The sequence below is a fragment of the Gracilinanus agilis genome, chromosome 1, assembly GCF_016433145.1.
Source record: "Gracilinanus agilis isolate LMUSP501 chromosome 1, AgileGrace, whole genome shotgun sequence".
Taxonomy (NCBI): domain Eukaryota; kingdom Metazoa; phylum Chordata; class Mammalia; order Didelphimorphia; family Didelphidae; genus Gracilinanus; species Gracilinanus agilis.
Window position 1 is genome coordinate 637898600 of NC_058130.1, and position 15713 is coordinate 637914312.

The 15713-nt window shown below is 34.6% G+C and overlaps 1 protein-coding gene across 1 annotated transcript in view; it reads right to left on the minus strand.

Moving 5' to 3' along the window:
- Nucleotides 1–15713, minus strand: part of STK3 (serine/threonine kinase 3) — a 524086-nt gene that overhangs the window by 494076 nt on the left and 14297 nt on the right. The window contains exon 2 of the mRNA XM_044668614.1: nt 6165–6245. Coding sequence (XP_044524549.1) covers nt 6165–6245 — 81 coding nt within the window. The remainder of the gene's footprint in view (nt 1–6164; nt 6246–15713) is intronic.

Here is a 15713-nt window from a genome sequence, read left to right on the forward strand (position 1 = left end):
GTTTATGCTGTAATTTTAATTTTTTATTGTCCAAAATGCAGGGAAATAAGACATAATAATAGTAATAAAGACTTTACATAGAATGCAATTTATTGTAAGATTTAGATAGACAACTTGGCTATTTTTAATTTTGACAACACAGACTTCATTGTGTGCTCCCACTTAAATTCTCTTCCATTTTATTGTTTTTCTATTTTCAGCCATGAGAAACTAGACAATATAAATCTTCTATTACTCCATATGTATAGGTGTTTATAATTTGTCAGCATCTTTTCATGCTAAGAGAAATTAAACTAATTGTTTTTTATTATAACTATTACTTGCTTTTGAGGTTTATAATTTCTTTTTTTTTTTAAACAAGGAAGGGTTCTGAGTATGCACCTCCTGCAAAGGAGATTCCCTGTATAAGAATAATGGAGAGCCAGCAAACCAATGTTTGTTTACACCTGGGAAGGGCAGAGATCACTGAAGTCTACCTCAAATCTCCTCAAGAGAAGATATACTGGGAAATTTTTCTTTTGTAAAAGCCCATTTGCCAAAAGAAGAGTGCCTTCTTGGACTATCTTCCTTTGGAAGGCCTACTTTCTAAAGGAGAATTCCTCTGGAGTCTATATGTTCATGTGTCAGTCCCCCTACCCTTGTCTCCTGTCCACCTTTGGTGAAAAGAGGGCCTCTCTCAGAATCTCCTGGATAATGCCTTTGTTCCTTGCTATGGTCAATGGCAAAATTGCTTGGACCACGGGGAAAAATGACAATCGTGTTTGTAAGAAACTCCAAGATTAACCCTTGTCCCAGATCAAACACTCAAATCTCCAGTACCTGTCAATCATCCAAGTCAGAATTCAGCCAAAGCCAATCAAAAACTCAAGTACATCTTTATTATTCAAACTCCACTGAATTCAATTGACTGGTTTGAAGCCCTCACTTTCTATATTAGTCCCAAACCTGTGGTTCTGTGTGGCTTCCCAGATTATAGTCTACTTGCTCTGAATAAAGTCTATGCCAATTTCATTTAAGAGATATTATTGAATTATTCATAATATTTCTATACCTGTTCATTCTCTATAACCAATATTAGTGAATAATCTTTAACTGTTTTCATGAAGTCTTCTCAAAAAGCCTCATTTATCATGAGTTGTCCAATAGGAGATGAGCAAATGTTAAACATTTGTTAAGTGTTTACTAAATGCCAGGCACTGTGCAATGGGCTGAAAATACAAAGAAAGGCAAAAACAGTACCTGCCCAAAAGGAGCTCACAGACTACTAAAGAGGACTACATGCAAACAACTATGTATGAACAAGATGAATACAGATGGAAGGTAATCTCATAAGAAAGCAATGAGTGATGGGAGGGAAGAGAAAGGCATCTTCCAGAAAGGGATAACTTGAGCTGGGTCTTGAAGGAAGAAAGGGATAACTTGAGCTGGGTCTTGAAGGAAGCCAGAGGGTAGAGGGGAGAATGGGAAAGTCTTCAGAAAACGGGGACTAGTGAATGAAAAAGCAAGAATCTGGACATAGCTTTGTATGTGAGAAACAGCCAGAAAGCCAGTGTCACTAGATTATGGAGCACATGGAAAAGGGTAAAGTATAAGGAAGAAGGGATTTTAACTTGCCAGAACACTTAAAATAGCATTTCTTGTTACCTTTGGACACATGATAAAGGCAAATTTTTAAATTCCTTTATCTCTAACAAGGAGAACTTATAAATTATTTTTATAACTTCATTTAAGTTCAACATTTTAACTCCATTTAACTTCAACTTACTTCTTTTCCCTGGTTTCATTTATGAAAAGAAATGTGAAGATGAAAAATGATTCAGTTCTTCTATTAGTAGGTCCACAGGCCAGTCAGTTGGCAAAGATCTCACATTTAAAGTACTAAAAGCCAAATTAAAATTTATACAAGTATTATGTGAGATTCACAGTCATGTCTAACAAGAGGAATGAGGGGAGATTTCATGGAGGCAATATTATCTTTTAAAGGGATAGGTTTTGATTCAGAACCTACAGATAGTATACCTTAAGGAGGTGAAAGACAGAAAGAAACATGGCATATACACCAAAATATTCACAGCAGCACATTTTGCAGTAGCAAAGAACTGGAAACAAAGTAGATGTCCAATCAGAGAATTGCTAAAGCAACTCTCCTGTGTGAAAATAATAAAATCTTACAACACCTTAAGGATAGGAGGAATTCAAAGAAGCATATTAATACACAAACTAATGGACAATGAAGTAAGCAGAACCAGGAAAACAATATGCCCCACCATAACAATGTAAATAGAAAGAACAAAAATTTTGTTGAAAGAGGATTTTTAAGATCTAAAAGTGAACTGTCTAAAGAGTTGGCATAACATTCTATTTTTATCCACATGCCATGTTTTAAAATTATGTGGCACTACTATGTGTTAGTACAGGAAAACAAGCTTTTGTTTCAATTTCTCCCTTCCTCCTGATTGTTTAATGCCACAAAAGAGGATTCATTTCTGTTCTCTGAATTCTCCACCACATCCCCAGGTTGAGTAACTTTCCTAGGATTTTCTGCTTTTGTGTTTTTTTCTTCCCCCCCCCCCCATTAGATTGTAAAGTCTTTGAGGGCACAGACTGTCTTTCTAATTTATATCCCCAAGAGTTTAACTTCAGGCAATCCTATATGAAATTGAGAAGAGATGAGAAAGAAGTGCTTTCCTCTTCTCTTTGCAGACTTGGAAGACAAAAGGGTATGGAAATACTACATATTTATTTGAATTGTATATTTACTTGTTTTTATATGCTTCCTTTTTAATATATTCTTTGTTACAAATGATGACTGCTGGAGAGCAGAAAGAGACTATGTTCAGAAATGATGATATAAAAACAAAAGGCTAGCTAGGGGGGAGAAGAAAGGTTATTTCAGGAACAGATAACAGCATGAGCAGAGACAAAAGTCAGGAAAGCATAGACCATGTTCAGGGAACTAAAAGCAGATCAGTTGGCAAAACCACAGAGCATATAAAGAATTAAGATATAGCACGACACCAGTCTCTAGAAGGACTTGAATCATGAGCAAAGGATTTGGTTTTATTCTGTCAACAACACAGAAATCATTGCCAAATGATTAGCAATAACATTTCTCTTAGTTTACAATCAAGTCTCTTCAATCATGTCCTAGAAAATTCTTTAACCTGGAAGATCCCTTCAGTTCTGGAATACTTTCCTTACAAATTTATGAGATAGCATAGATATTATCATTCCCATTTTCATATGAGAAAATTGACTTTCGAAAAGCTTAGCTAGTAAATTCTCAGAGCCATAGCCTTAAACAAGGTGGCTTTTCTAAGAAAGGTTAATCTTCTTTTTAAAATGATCTAATTATCTCATTCCTTTATTCAAAACTTTTGTCAGTTGCCTTTTATCTACTAATGAAGCAAATAAAATCACCCTAAAATTCAAGATAAAAGAGAGAAATCTAGCTATTCAAGAAGCCAGTGAAAATGCCTATAAGTCAGGACATCAGACACCTTATATAAAAAAACAGCAAAGGAGATCAATGTCACTTAACTGAAAAGGGCATGGGAGTGAATAAGGTGAAAAAAAGATTTGAAAGGTAGGAAAGGGCCAGGTTGTGAAGGACTTTGAATGTCAAACAGAGGATTTTATATTTACTCCTAAAGATGATAGGAGTTTTTTGAATGGTGTGATGTGTAAAAGTGAAATTTGGAAAATGCCATCTAAAAAGTGTATATATTTCTATGGACATGGGAAATGTATCAAAACTACATTTCCTGTGATCCAACATGGTCAAACTGGTTCCCGTTTCCGGGTCTTTGGGGCATGGGGAGGTCTACATCGAAGCAGAGAAGGTTTAAAATCTCCTGGGTTAGGAGGGAGTGGCCTCTTTTCGAGTAGGCTCTTGGCCAGGAAACAGGAGACAGTAATGGAGGTGGCAGTTTTGAATACTTACAAGCGCGTGGTCTAATGATTTTATCTATCAGCATGGCTTTAATTAAAATACTAATTTATATTATTATACCAGCATTTATCATTTTTAATATTTATAGATGGCATGGTCACATCTACACTTTTAGGAAAATTAATTTGATAGCTGAGTAAGGGATAGATTGGAATAGGGAAAGACTTGAGATGTTTCAAGGCTAAAACAACAAGACTTAGCAATAAATTAAGACATGGGTGGGAAGAGCAATGAAAGATTGAGGAGTCAAGAATGACACCTAAATTGTGAGCCTAAGTGACTGAGAGGACAGTAGTACCCTCATCTTCAATAGGGGAAACTCAGAAGAGTGAAAGATTTGGGAGAAAAGATAATGAGTTCAGTTTGGACATATTGAGCTTAAGATGTTTATGGGGCATTCAATTGGAGATACTGAATAAGTGCTAGAGATGTAATTTTGAAGGTTATGAGAGAGATTGGGATGAAGACCATGTCTGAATCTAGTCTAATATACCTACTAATTATGTGACCCTATGCAAGTCACCTAATCTGTATGTGCCTCAGTAAGAGGTTGGGATAAAGACCTGAGTTTGAATCCAGCCCCAAACATCAGTTAGCTATGTGATGCTAGATAAGTCATCTATAACCTGCATATGCCTCAGTGTCCTTACTTGTAAAATGAGGATCACAATAGTACTTACCTCATAAGATTATTGTAAGCATTAAATGAGTGAACATATATATAAACCATTTTGCAATTGTTATACAATGTTATAATTATTATTATTACAATTAATGTTTCAGAAACTAGAGAGAATTATCAAGGTAAAAAGGATGATCAATAGTGTGAAAGTATATAAAAAGGTCAAGAAAAAAAAGAACAGAAAAACAGCCATTAGATTTGGCAATTAAGAGATCACTCTAGTAATGGCAAAGGAGCAGTTTCAATTTAATGATGAGGTCAGAAACCAGACTAGAAAGAGTTAAGAGAGTCAGAGAGAAGGATTGTAGATGATCCTTTCAAGTTTAGGCACAAAGGGGAGGAGAAATACCTAGTAGAGACTGGATGGATCAAATGAAGCTTGTTTTGATGGAGTAATATGAGCATGTTTACAAGCAACAAATAAATAGGAAGAGAGTGAAGATAAGTAAGAGAGTAGGATGATAGAGGAAGTAATCTGCTACAGAAGGTGCGATTGAATGGGATCACTTGCACATGTAAAACTCAGCCTTGCCAAAAAGAAGAGAAACCTCTTCACCTGAGACAGGAGTGAAAGAGGAGATCGTAGAAGAAATCATCTAGGTGATAAAGGATAAAGAGAAGAAAATAGTGAATTCAGCAAATAATTTATATTTTCAATGAAATGTGAGTGCAAGTTTTCAGTTGGAAAGAGCAGAAGAACTTTAGGAGGCTTGAAAAGGAATTAAACAGTTTGGAAAAGTTATGATGGGTACCTTATTTGTTTATATTTCTTAACATCACCTAGCACAATATCTTGCAAATAGAAGGCAAAGAAAAATACTTTTTCATATTTCTTTCATGTTTCATCCTTTAGGATATCTAAAACAGCTCGACTTCTCAGGTGTCATTCCAAGATTTTATTACCCTAATAGTCAAGTTCTTCCTTCTTTATGTTTAATCAAAATCCTTATAATTTTAAGGCAATGTCCACTTATCTTCCAAAGACATGTTAAATACTTGATCAGCATTTCTATGTTAAAAAAAACAATTCATATACTTTTAATCAGATACATCATCTTAACTTGCCCTTCCCTAGACTAAAACAATACCAACTTCTTTAAACTGTACTCTAAAGAGCTATTTTCCATTTGAATTATTCTTGTCATTATTCTCATATCCTGCTTTAGTTTCTCCACATGCCATTTAAAGTATATTTATAAAAATTTTAACAAGGATGTTATAAACTCAGAGTATAGTGGAAGGATTATTTTGGTTGGCATTTTTCACAACAGCAGGACACTGCTGACTCATATTCAACTTATGGTAAAATTTAACTTCACCCCTCTCCCTGCACAAGCTTTTCCCCCCATCTTTTGCCTTTTTAATCATTCCCCATCCTCTAGTTCCACGGGTGTTACATAATATCTTAACTTTAATACATTTTCAATTCAAGCAATATGCAACTGTGTAAATATTAATATTGGATGGCTATTTCTCAATACTCATCTTGTCCTTTTCCTGAAAATAATTTTTACTGTTGTGTGTACTTACCCCTCACCAAGCTTCTCCAAGACATCAAAGACTTCTTCAGGTTGCTTAGTCAAACTGTCTTCACTCAGCTTTTTTAGCTTGCTAATAAAAGAAGAAACAATATTTTACTTAAGATCACCTTTTGAATTTATTGTATTTTAAATGCCAAATGAAAAGTAATTTAGTGAGTAAAAAAGCAAAAGCCTTGAACTCCAAAAAGTAAGACTATATACTCTATAAAGTGCTCTGTAGTTAGAAAACAAGGAAAGAAAATTTTTTAATTTAATCCTAAACTGAATTTAATTTTTTAATTCTAAGTTTATTTGTGTTTTCCTTTATACTCAAATAAACCATATACTCACAAAGTCATATGGCATCCACTATTTTTAAGGTGTGAGCAGACTATCAAGATTCATAAGCAACAAAGAGATCCCAAACTCAGGAATGCGTTGGAATAGGGCCTCAGAAGTCTCTTTCAATTCTGCAACTCTATAACTGTATACATGGTTAACAATTCTAATCAAGAAAAACTTACAACAAAGTTAATCACAAATTCTTTATGATATTCAAAGCAAATATGTTGCACAACAATTCAGCATAAATAGCAAGCAACTCCCAAAAGTAATTAATGATACTTTAAATAGAGCCCAAGCAATTTTAAAGATTTGTTAGCAGTATCAGATTTTGAACTATATTATAAAGCAATAGTTGTCAAAAAATAACTGGTACTGGCTAAAAAACAGAAAAGTAGAGCAGCAGAACATGGCACACAACAAATATACGTAGAAGATTATAGTAACCTTGTGTTTAACAAAAGTAAAGATCCACATTTTGGGGATAAGAATTCACTATTTGGTAAAAATTGTTGCGAAAACTGGAAAGCAATCTGACAGAAACTTTATATAGATTAATATCTTACACCATTTACCAAAATAAGATCAAAATGAATAAAGGACTTTTTGATTTCTTTTCTTCTTAATTCTCCCATTTCCCATCTAATGAATGCTAACATCCATTTTTTTCCTAATGTACTAATCTAATGTACTCAAGGGTCACTTGAACAATAAAAGGTCACTCAATAAAACAATAAATAAAAGGTACTCAAGGATCACTTGAACAATAAAAGGTGATGTTGATCTGCAGGTGGTGGGGATGGGAGTGATAAAAGTAATAGATAATATTTTTAGAGCACTTTAAGATTAATATATATCTCATCCCACTTGAATTTCATAATAATCCCATCAGGCAGGTGCTACTGTTATCTTCATTTTACAGATGATGAAACTGAATCTGAGAGGAAAAAACAACTCACTTAGTTCACATAGCTTTTAAGGAAAGAACTTGAGATTTCCTGACTGCAAATCTAGTGCTTTATCCACACAATGAAACCAACTCCTTTATTTGCATTTCCTAGAAGAGCCAGAGAACTCTTCTTCCATTCAGCTGCAACTTCTTTATGTTTGGGTTTCATTTATAGTAAGAATGTCAATATGAATGTACTTCCATTCTTCCAGAAGTATCAACACATTTGACCTAGATAAAGACTGCACATTAAAAGTACCAATAATTAAATTAATGTTTATACAATGTACACAATGACTACAAAAATTTAAATTAAGTCCACATGGAAAGACAACAAAACATTGATTTCCAATGGTCAATGTTAGTGTTATTCTGTCAAAGTTAAAGGACACATTCTTTTTCAGTTAACAAACTGGTTTTCAGGGAAGGTAATCTCTAATGGGATTTGAATGTATGATTATTGGGAAGTATCTATATAATAAAATACCAACAAAAAGACAAAATAAAATTTCTCAACATATTTAAAAACTGGTGAAAGCAAACATTTGAACACTGATCATTCATAAGAGGAATGCAGAAGAGGAAAGAGGGAAAAAGTCATTTAATAAATATCTAGTATGTGCCAGGTACAATATTAAGGGCTTTACAAATATTATCTTATTTGATCCTCACAATCCTTGAACCTAGGTATTATCTCCATTTTATAACTGAAGAAACTGAGGCAGACAGATATCAAGTGATTTGTCCACGATCACACAGCTAGTAAAAACAAATGTCTTAGAGCATGTTTGAACTCAGTTTTTCTGAGTCCAGGCCCAAATACTTAGCCACACTGTACCATCTGGTTGCTTCTCAGCTTAACTCCTCCTCTTTTCACCACCATCACTGTTACTACAGAAGTAGTAGTTACAGAGAACCCATGGCCCTTTGACATTTTTGTATGTTTGATTAATTACAATGGCTCCTCCCAAAAATTGCCACCTAATGGTCTACCTTTTCTGTACTAAGCCTCTCTGTAATAAGGTAGGCTAGTTTTCTATCAATACACATGGTCTCTCCTCAAATTGCATTCACTCTTTCTGGCTTTGTAACCCATTACAGAGCTTGTACTACAGTGATAAAGCCTTCAAAATCCTTGTATTACCTCCAAATCACAAATTAACTCTAGATTAACTAGAAAAATCCAATAAACCAAAATCTCTCATTCCTCCATCAGACTTGAATAACTAAGGTATTGCTTTATCCATTGAATTAAGGCAAAAGGATTCATATTCTAAGTTTTCTGGGCGGTAAAAAATGTGATTAATTTTGATGATCTTTTCAGGTCTGATAAAGTAAAATTTACTCTAGGGAACTATTCTTAATTTATAAGTATGTACAAACCTGTGCTTATATTTCTGTATTACCTATTTTGTTGTTTTGAACAACTGGTAATACATATGGTTCTGCAAACAGCCAATCAAATGAATATATAGTCAAAAATTCTCTAGTAATTGTTGATAATTTTTCATATTTTAAAAAATACTTTTTAAATCTTTTAGGCATAAAAGAATGTTGTATATATGGTCAGCTATACTGAAAGTTTTGCTTAACTGTCATTGTTATAAGGGAAGGTGGAGATTGTTTTTTCCAGAAATGACTATATACAAGAGTAAAAGTCATCAAAAAAAATCATTAGGCTTCACAATGCCAGCAAGTGAAAATATTTTGAGAATATATTATATCATTTCATACCTTAGCAAGGTAAACATAGGAACAAAGAAATTGAAAAGTAAGCTGCTGTAATAAGGTATTTAACACTGAAAAAATGCTTCCACGTAACTCCTCATTATGGTCACAAATTCTTTGGATATCAATAAAATATTACTTTGACATTAATGATCATTGTTTGGCATGAGAAAAGGAGAGCTTAACTATGAGTGCTAATAATGGTATGTGCTTAGAACAGTCCAACATGTAAAGAAAGTTAACATTACGATTTGAATGACTGAGCAGGAACACAAAGTGAATGGAAGCTAGAATGGCAATTATAAGTACATAAACTGCAAATGAATGGTGGTGTGAGCAGGTGTGTTTGGGCAGAGTTCAGAAGCAATCTACTTTGGTGAGCCTGGAAAATATAAGGATTAAAGTTGCCACCAGTAAGACTGGGTATCTACAACATTCTAATTACCTTCCCACAAAGCAATTCTACCATTCTGGGACACTAATGTCAGATGTAATATATCTAGATAACATAGTTCTAAGGCCCTGGTAATATCACCACAAGGAAAGCATGTGGGAATAGATACAAGTGAATCAAGAGCATGAGAGAAATGAGAATCTGCATGTATGTGGGAACATAATATAAAAAACTAGAACTTTTCAATAGTGAAAACACCAAATGGTAATGCAAGGGAGAAAGCCCAATACTGCCCTCCCCACAGAAAACAAAAGAGATTTGCTTTTCCTCCTTCTGTTAATTCCTTAAAGTATTGCCAAAGAGATTTGAGACCCTTGGAACAGAGAAGTTCTTGACTTAAAATTGACACTAGTAGGGGAAAATTGAGAACCCCGCAATTAGATATAGTTCCTAGGGATGCAGAAGGAATTTCAAGTTAAAAGTTTCCTTCCAAGCACATGATAGATGCAATTACTAGAGTGGTTATCCTTCTGCAAAGGAGCCATCCTCAAGGTCACAACTTCCCTTTCCTTTAATCTCCCCAGGTAAGAAACAAAATGGGGATCAGAAAAGACATTTCAATCAAACTATAAACACTGATTTATTAAGCATCTACTATATATTAGGCACTGTGTTTCTCTATTAGGATACAAATACAAAGAATAAAATAATCCCTCAAGTTTAAATTCTAATGAGAGAGATGAGGATGCAGGGGGTAAATTTTTACATTATATGAAGTTAATAAATACAAAAAAGTAGTTTAATATAAAAGTTTGATAGGGAGGGCACTAGTAGTAGAAAAATCAGGAAATGCTTCCAGGAAGACAGTAAATTGCATCCTAAAGAAAGAGAGGGAGATTCTATAAGGTGGAAGTAATGAGGGAGAGCATTCCAGGCATGTCAAATAGGTACCGAGAAGGAGGATAGTAAATAAAGAACAGAAAGAAGGTCTTTTTGGCTGGATCACAGAGTACAACATTATAAATAACAATTATTATAAATTACATATGATTTATAATTATATGTAAATTATATAAAATACTAAGAAAAAGAGTATCTAATTTAAAATGCTATGCCATCATGGAAAACTTAATGCAATTGTTAGGATAAGTTTTATAACTTGAGTAAGATCTCCTTTGGTATGCTCACAAGAGACATTAAGTGCCCATAAACTTTTCAACCAATCAACTAATAAAACTACAAGCATAATTAGATACATTAACAAATCACATGCACAATGATAGACTTCTAAAGAAAAATAAATAATATGGTATTAAAAATTAAATTCAACTTATTTATATCTTAAATAACTGACATTTATAGGTGGTCAGGTCTACAAAGTGATTTATACACAGTTTCTCCTTTGAGAAGGTATGACAATTATAATACTCTGCCTTTTGATTACCATTGCACATATCTGTATGTGTGTATGCACACAAATACCTATATATACTCATATATACACACACTTTATAACTGTAAAGCTGTATAAAAGATATGGTATTATACTCCCATTAATATTAATATAATATATATGTGTATAGACACATATAGAATGTCTTTCTATTCCCATTGTGCATGTGTGTACATGTACATGTATGTACATATGTATATATACACGTGAATATATTTTGTCTTTTGATTCTCAATTTATAGATAAAGAGACTGAGGTTCACAGAAATTAAATGAGTTTCAAAAGAAGGCAAAATAAATGGCATAGCTAGAACTCCAACAGAGGATTTTCTGTCTCTAGATCTACTAAGTGCTCCTTCCACCCTATCACATTGACTTATTATACATACACATACACACACACACACACACACACACTCTCTCTCTCTCTCTCTCTCTCTCTCTCTCTCTCTCTCTCTCTCTCTCTCTCTCTCTCCATACATTTATTCATGCCCTACACACATCAGTTACTCAATAAGAAATATCTGCTGGCTGATCTTATAATATTCACTATCCAGAAGCATCCTCATCCTCACAAAGAAAAGGATTAGGGTAATAAAGCCATCAGTATCACGGAATCACCCAATTTCAGTTTTGAAAAGATTCTTAGCAATCACCTAACCTTGCCTATAGTAACCAAAGAATACCCCATACAAGGAAACCGACAGGTGAACACTTGAAAACTTCAGTGAAGGATAACCCACCATTCCCCAAAGCGGCCCAATCTACAACTTCTACATGGTGCCCCCTAGTCAGCTAATGCAGAAAAAAAAAAAAGTCTAATCCTACATAAGTCCTTCAAACCCCTAAGAAACTATCATAGCCCATCTCTCCTTTCTGCCCCAATCTTCTTATCTTCATACAAAACAGTTCCTTCAACTGATCCCCATATGGCACGTACTACTTCTGGTAGCTATCCCTCTGAATGCTTTCTGGCTTTTCAGTCTCTCCTAAAATGTTTTGCCCATAACCAAATACAATTTTGCAGATGTAGTAAGACCAGAGTAGACTACTGTGGGACTATCCTTTCTGGAAGCTGTCTTTCATAATACAGTCAAAGATCACATTAGCTATCTCAGCTTCCACGTCATACTACTGATTCCATATTGAACATATAAGTCAACTAAAATCCTAGTATTTTTCAAAGGGCTGCCTAGCCATGCCTCCCCCATCTTGTACTTGTGAAGCTAATTTTTTAACACAATACACTTTTTCTATTAAAATTAAGCTTTATTAGCCAAATATTCAACCCAATATTCTACCTTGCCAAGATTCTGAATCCTCATTATGTCATTCAATAAGTTACCTGCTCCTCCCAAGCTTTATGCCATCTGCAAAGTAAGAAGACTGACATCTATGCATTTATGCACATTATTGACAGAACTTTTTAAAAGAAGAGAGTCAAACCCACATCCCTGTGACACTCCACTAAAGATGACTGCCAAATTGATATCAAGTCACAAATGACTACTCTAAGTCCAACCATTAAACCTTTCTAATTGTTATTGCTACTCCAAAGTTTTCTCTTTTCCACAGGACTAGAATGATAGTTTATCAAATGCTTTGCTAAAATCTAGGCAAGCATTCTCCAATTGATAAATGGTCAAAGGATATGAAAAGGCGGTTTTCAGAGGAAGAAATCCAACCTATCAATAACAATATTTTTAAAAAACATTTCAAATCACTAGGTGAAGTAGATAAAGAACCTGGCCTGGAGGCAGAAAGTCCCAAGTTCAAGTCCAGACCCAAACACTAGTTGTGTGACCCTGAACAAGTCATTTAATACTGTTTCCTCATCTGTAAAATCAGCTGGAGAATATGGAAATTGCAAATCAAATGGGGTCACAAAGAGTCGGCTGCAACTGAAATGTTTGCAACAACAACAAAAACAGTAATTAGAAGACAAATTAAAACAAATCTGACTAGGATTCTACCTGGCACTCATCAGCTTGACAAAAATCACCCCAAAAACGACAAATGCTCTAGCAAAAGTTTTACATTAAAACACTGTCGGAGGATCTATGAACCTGTTCGACTATTTTGATAAGCAATTTACAACTATGGGCAAAAAGGAAAGGAAGAAGGGAACAAACCCCTACTAAGTGCCTATTATGTGCCAGGCACTATGCAAATATTATATCATTTGATACTCACAATAACCCTGGAAAAGAGGTACAATTATGAACTCCCATTTTACAGCTGAGAAAACTAAGGCGGAAAAAGGTTCAGTGACTTGCCTAGGGTTACACAGCTACTAAGTGTCTCAGGTAGAATTTAAATTTGAGTCTTCTTGATTCTAACCTCAGAGCTCTATTCACTGTATCACTTGTATGCCTCTTTAAAAAAACAAAGCTATGAAACCTTTAACCCTGCAATACTGATACTATGTCTACACTCCCAAAGAGATTCAAAGAAAGAAGAAAATAATCTATACACAAATATTTATAGCACAGTTTTATTTATGGTATCAGATTACTAAAGAGAGATCCATCAATTGGGTAATGGCTGAACAAGTAACAGTATATGAATGATGAAATTCTATTGTGCTATAAGAAATTATAAAGAGGGTAGCTGGGTGGCTCAGTGGTTGAGGGTCAGGCCTAGAGACGGGAGGTCCTGGTTTCAAATCTAGCCTCAGACACTTCCTAGCTGTGTGAGCCTGGAAAAGTCACTTAGTCCCCATTGCCTAGCCCTTACAACTCTTTTGTCTTGGAAGCAATACACAGTATTGATTCTATGATAGAAGGTGAGGGTTAATTCAGAAAAAAAAAAAATGAAACGATGAAAAGGGGCAACTAAGATGTCTCAGTGGAGAGTAGGGCCTGGGGATAGGAGATCCTAGTTTCAGATCTGGTCCCTGATTCTTCCTAGCTGTGTGCCCCTAGGCAAGTCACTTAACCCCAACTGCTTAGCCCTTACCACTCTTCTGCCTAATAACCAATACTCAGTATTGATTCTGAGACAGAAGGTAAGGATAAAAACAATGATGGAAAGAATGGTCTCATGGGAAGATTTGTATGAGTAAGCAGAACCAAGATAATAATTTATACAATGACAGCAATATTGTTAACAATAACAACTTTGAGAGGCTTAGGAACTTTGATCAATTCAATGATCATCCATAATTCCAGAGGACACCATGATGAAACATGCTGCCCATACTTACTGATAGAGATAATGTATACTCTGAGTATGGAATGATTTTTTTTAAGTCAGCCAATGTGGACATTTGTTTTGCTTGACTATATTTATTTGTAGCTAGGGTTATTTTGAACTGAGGGTTTATGGAGCGGGAATCTAAGAAGAGACTACAGATCTGGAAATAAAATAAGAGTAAACTTTTTTAAATCTTGGCAAACCTTATCTTCAGCATTTCCTCAATCTCAAAAAAAAAAACAAAACAACAACAACTAAAAATAGCTTGCTCTTAATGAAGCCATACTGCCTCTGAAGTCAATCAATCTGTTACTTCTCTTCCAGGGATCTCAATGGTCCTTAACTAGGAGGTATGGTTGGGTACATGCCAAAGTCAAATGACCTGAGAGCTAGTTCCCGGGTAGCTATATAATCTTCAGGTAAGTCACAGTCAACAATCCCTCTCTATTTCCATTTCCCCAACAGTTAAGATGAGAATTCTACTGACTGTAGTGTACCAGGTAATAGAAAAGTAAAAGCAGTGAAACTCAGAACATGCATTCTTAAGAATGTACTTTTACAATAGTTTTAACTAGAATGGGAGTGGTCTTTCTGATCATATACATATAGCTCAAGATAAGAATAATGTGTGTCCCTGACATGATTAAGGTACATTAGAAAATAATTAGGGTGCCAGGTAGCAACTGGACAGTTATGTTATTTGTTAATAAAGTTTAACCACATGTAAGGGATGTTGAAAAGATATTAGAACCTGAGTAAAACCTTCATCTCTTCACTTCAGTATTATAAATGATATCCAATATATAACACTAGATGCCATTCTCTAGAAAATGGAAACCTACCTTGGGGGAAAGAAGCTCAATTGATATAATCCAGATTAATAATTTAAACTTAATCTAGAACAAAGATTTATCATCATTTAATCCCCAGTTCTGCTGCATGCTATGTGTGTGGGCTCTGAAGCAGTATGAATCACAACCCTGGATCACCCAGACCAACAAATCTCCAAACACCATAATAATGACACATGATGAGGAGGCTTAATTTTCTATCCCCAGAGCCTAGAAGAGTATCTTATACAAAACAGATATTTAATCAGTGTTTTCTAACATTTGGCTTCCTTAAATATTAAGGCAGAAATACTGATGACATGAATTACTACCAAAATAAGCTGTTTAATAGACTATTAAAATAGAAGATATATTAGAAAAAGCCACACAACACAAAGTCCAACTGTGCCTTCTTGCATGTCTGCATCCTATAGTTCCCTAATCTTCACATTATGCTGACAAGGAGGGGCAAAACAAAAACTAAAACACACATCCTCACCCTGACAGTAGGCTCAACATGCTAAATAGAGTTTCAGGAGAGAGGTGTTTTAACTATTTTTTGAAAAGAGAGAGATGTAACAGATCTATAAGTAACAGATCTGAAATTAGGTAGCCTCAGGAAGAACAAACCAGTGGTCTGATAGCTTTACTCAACAGAAGCATTTCTAT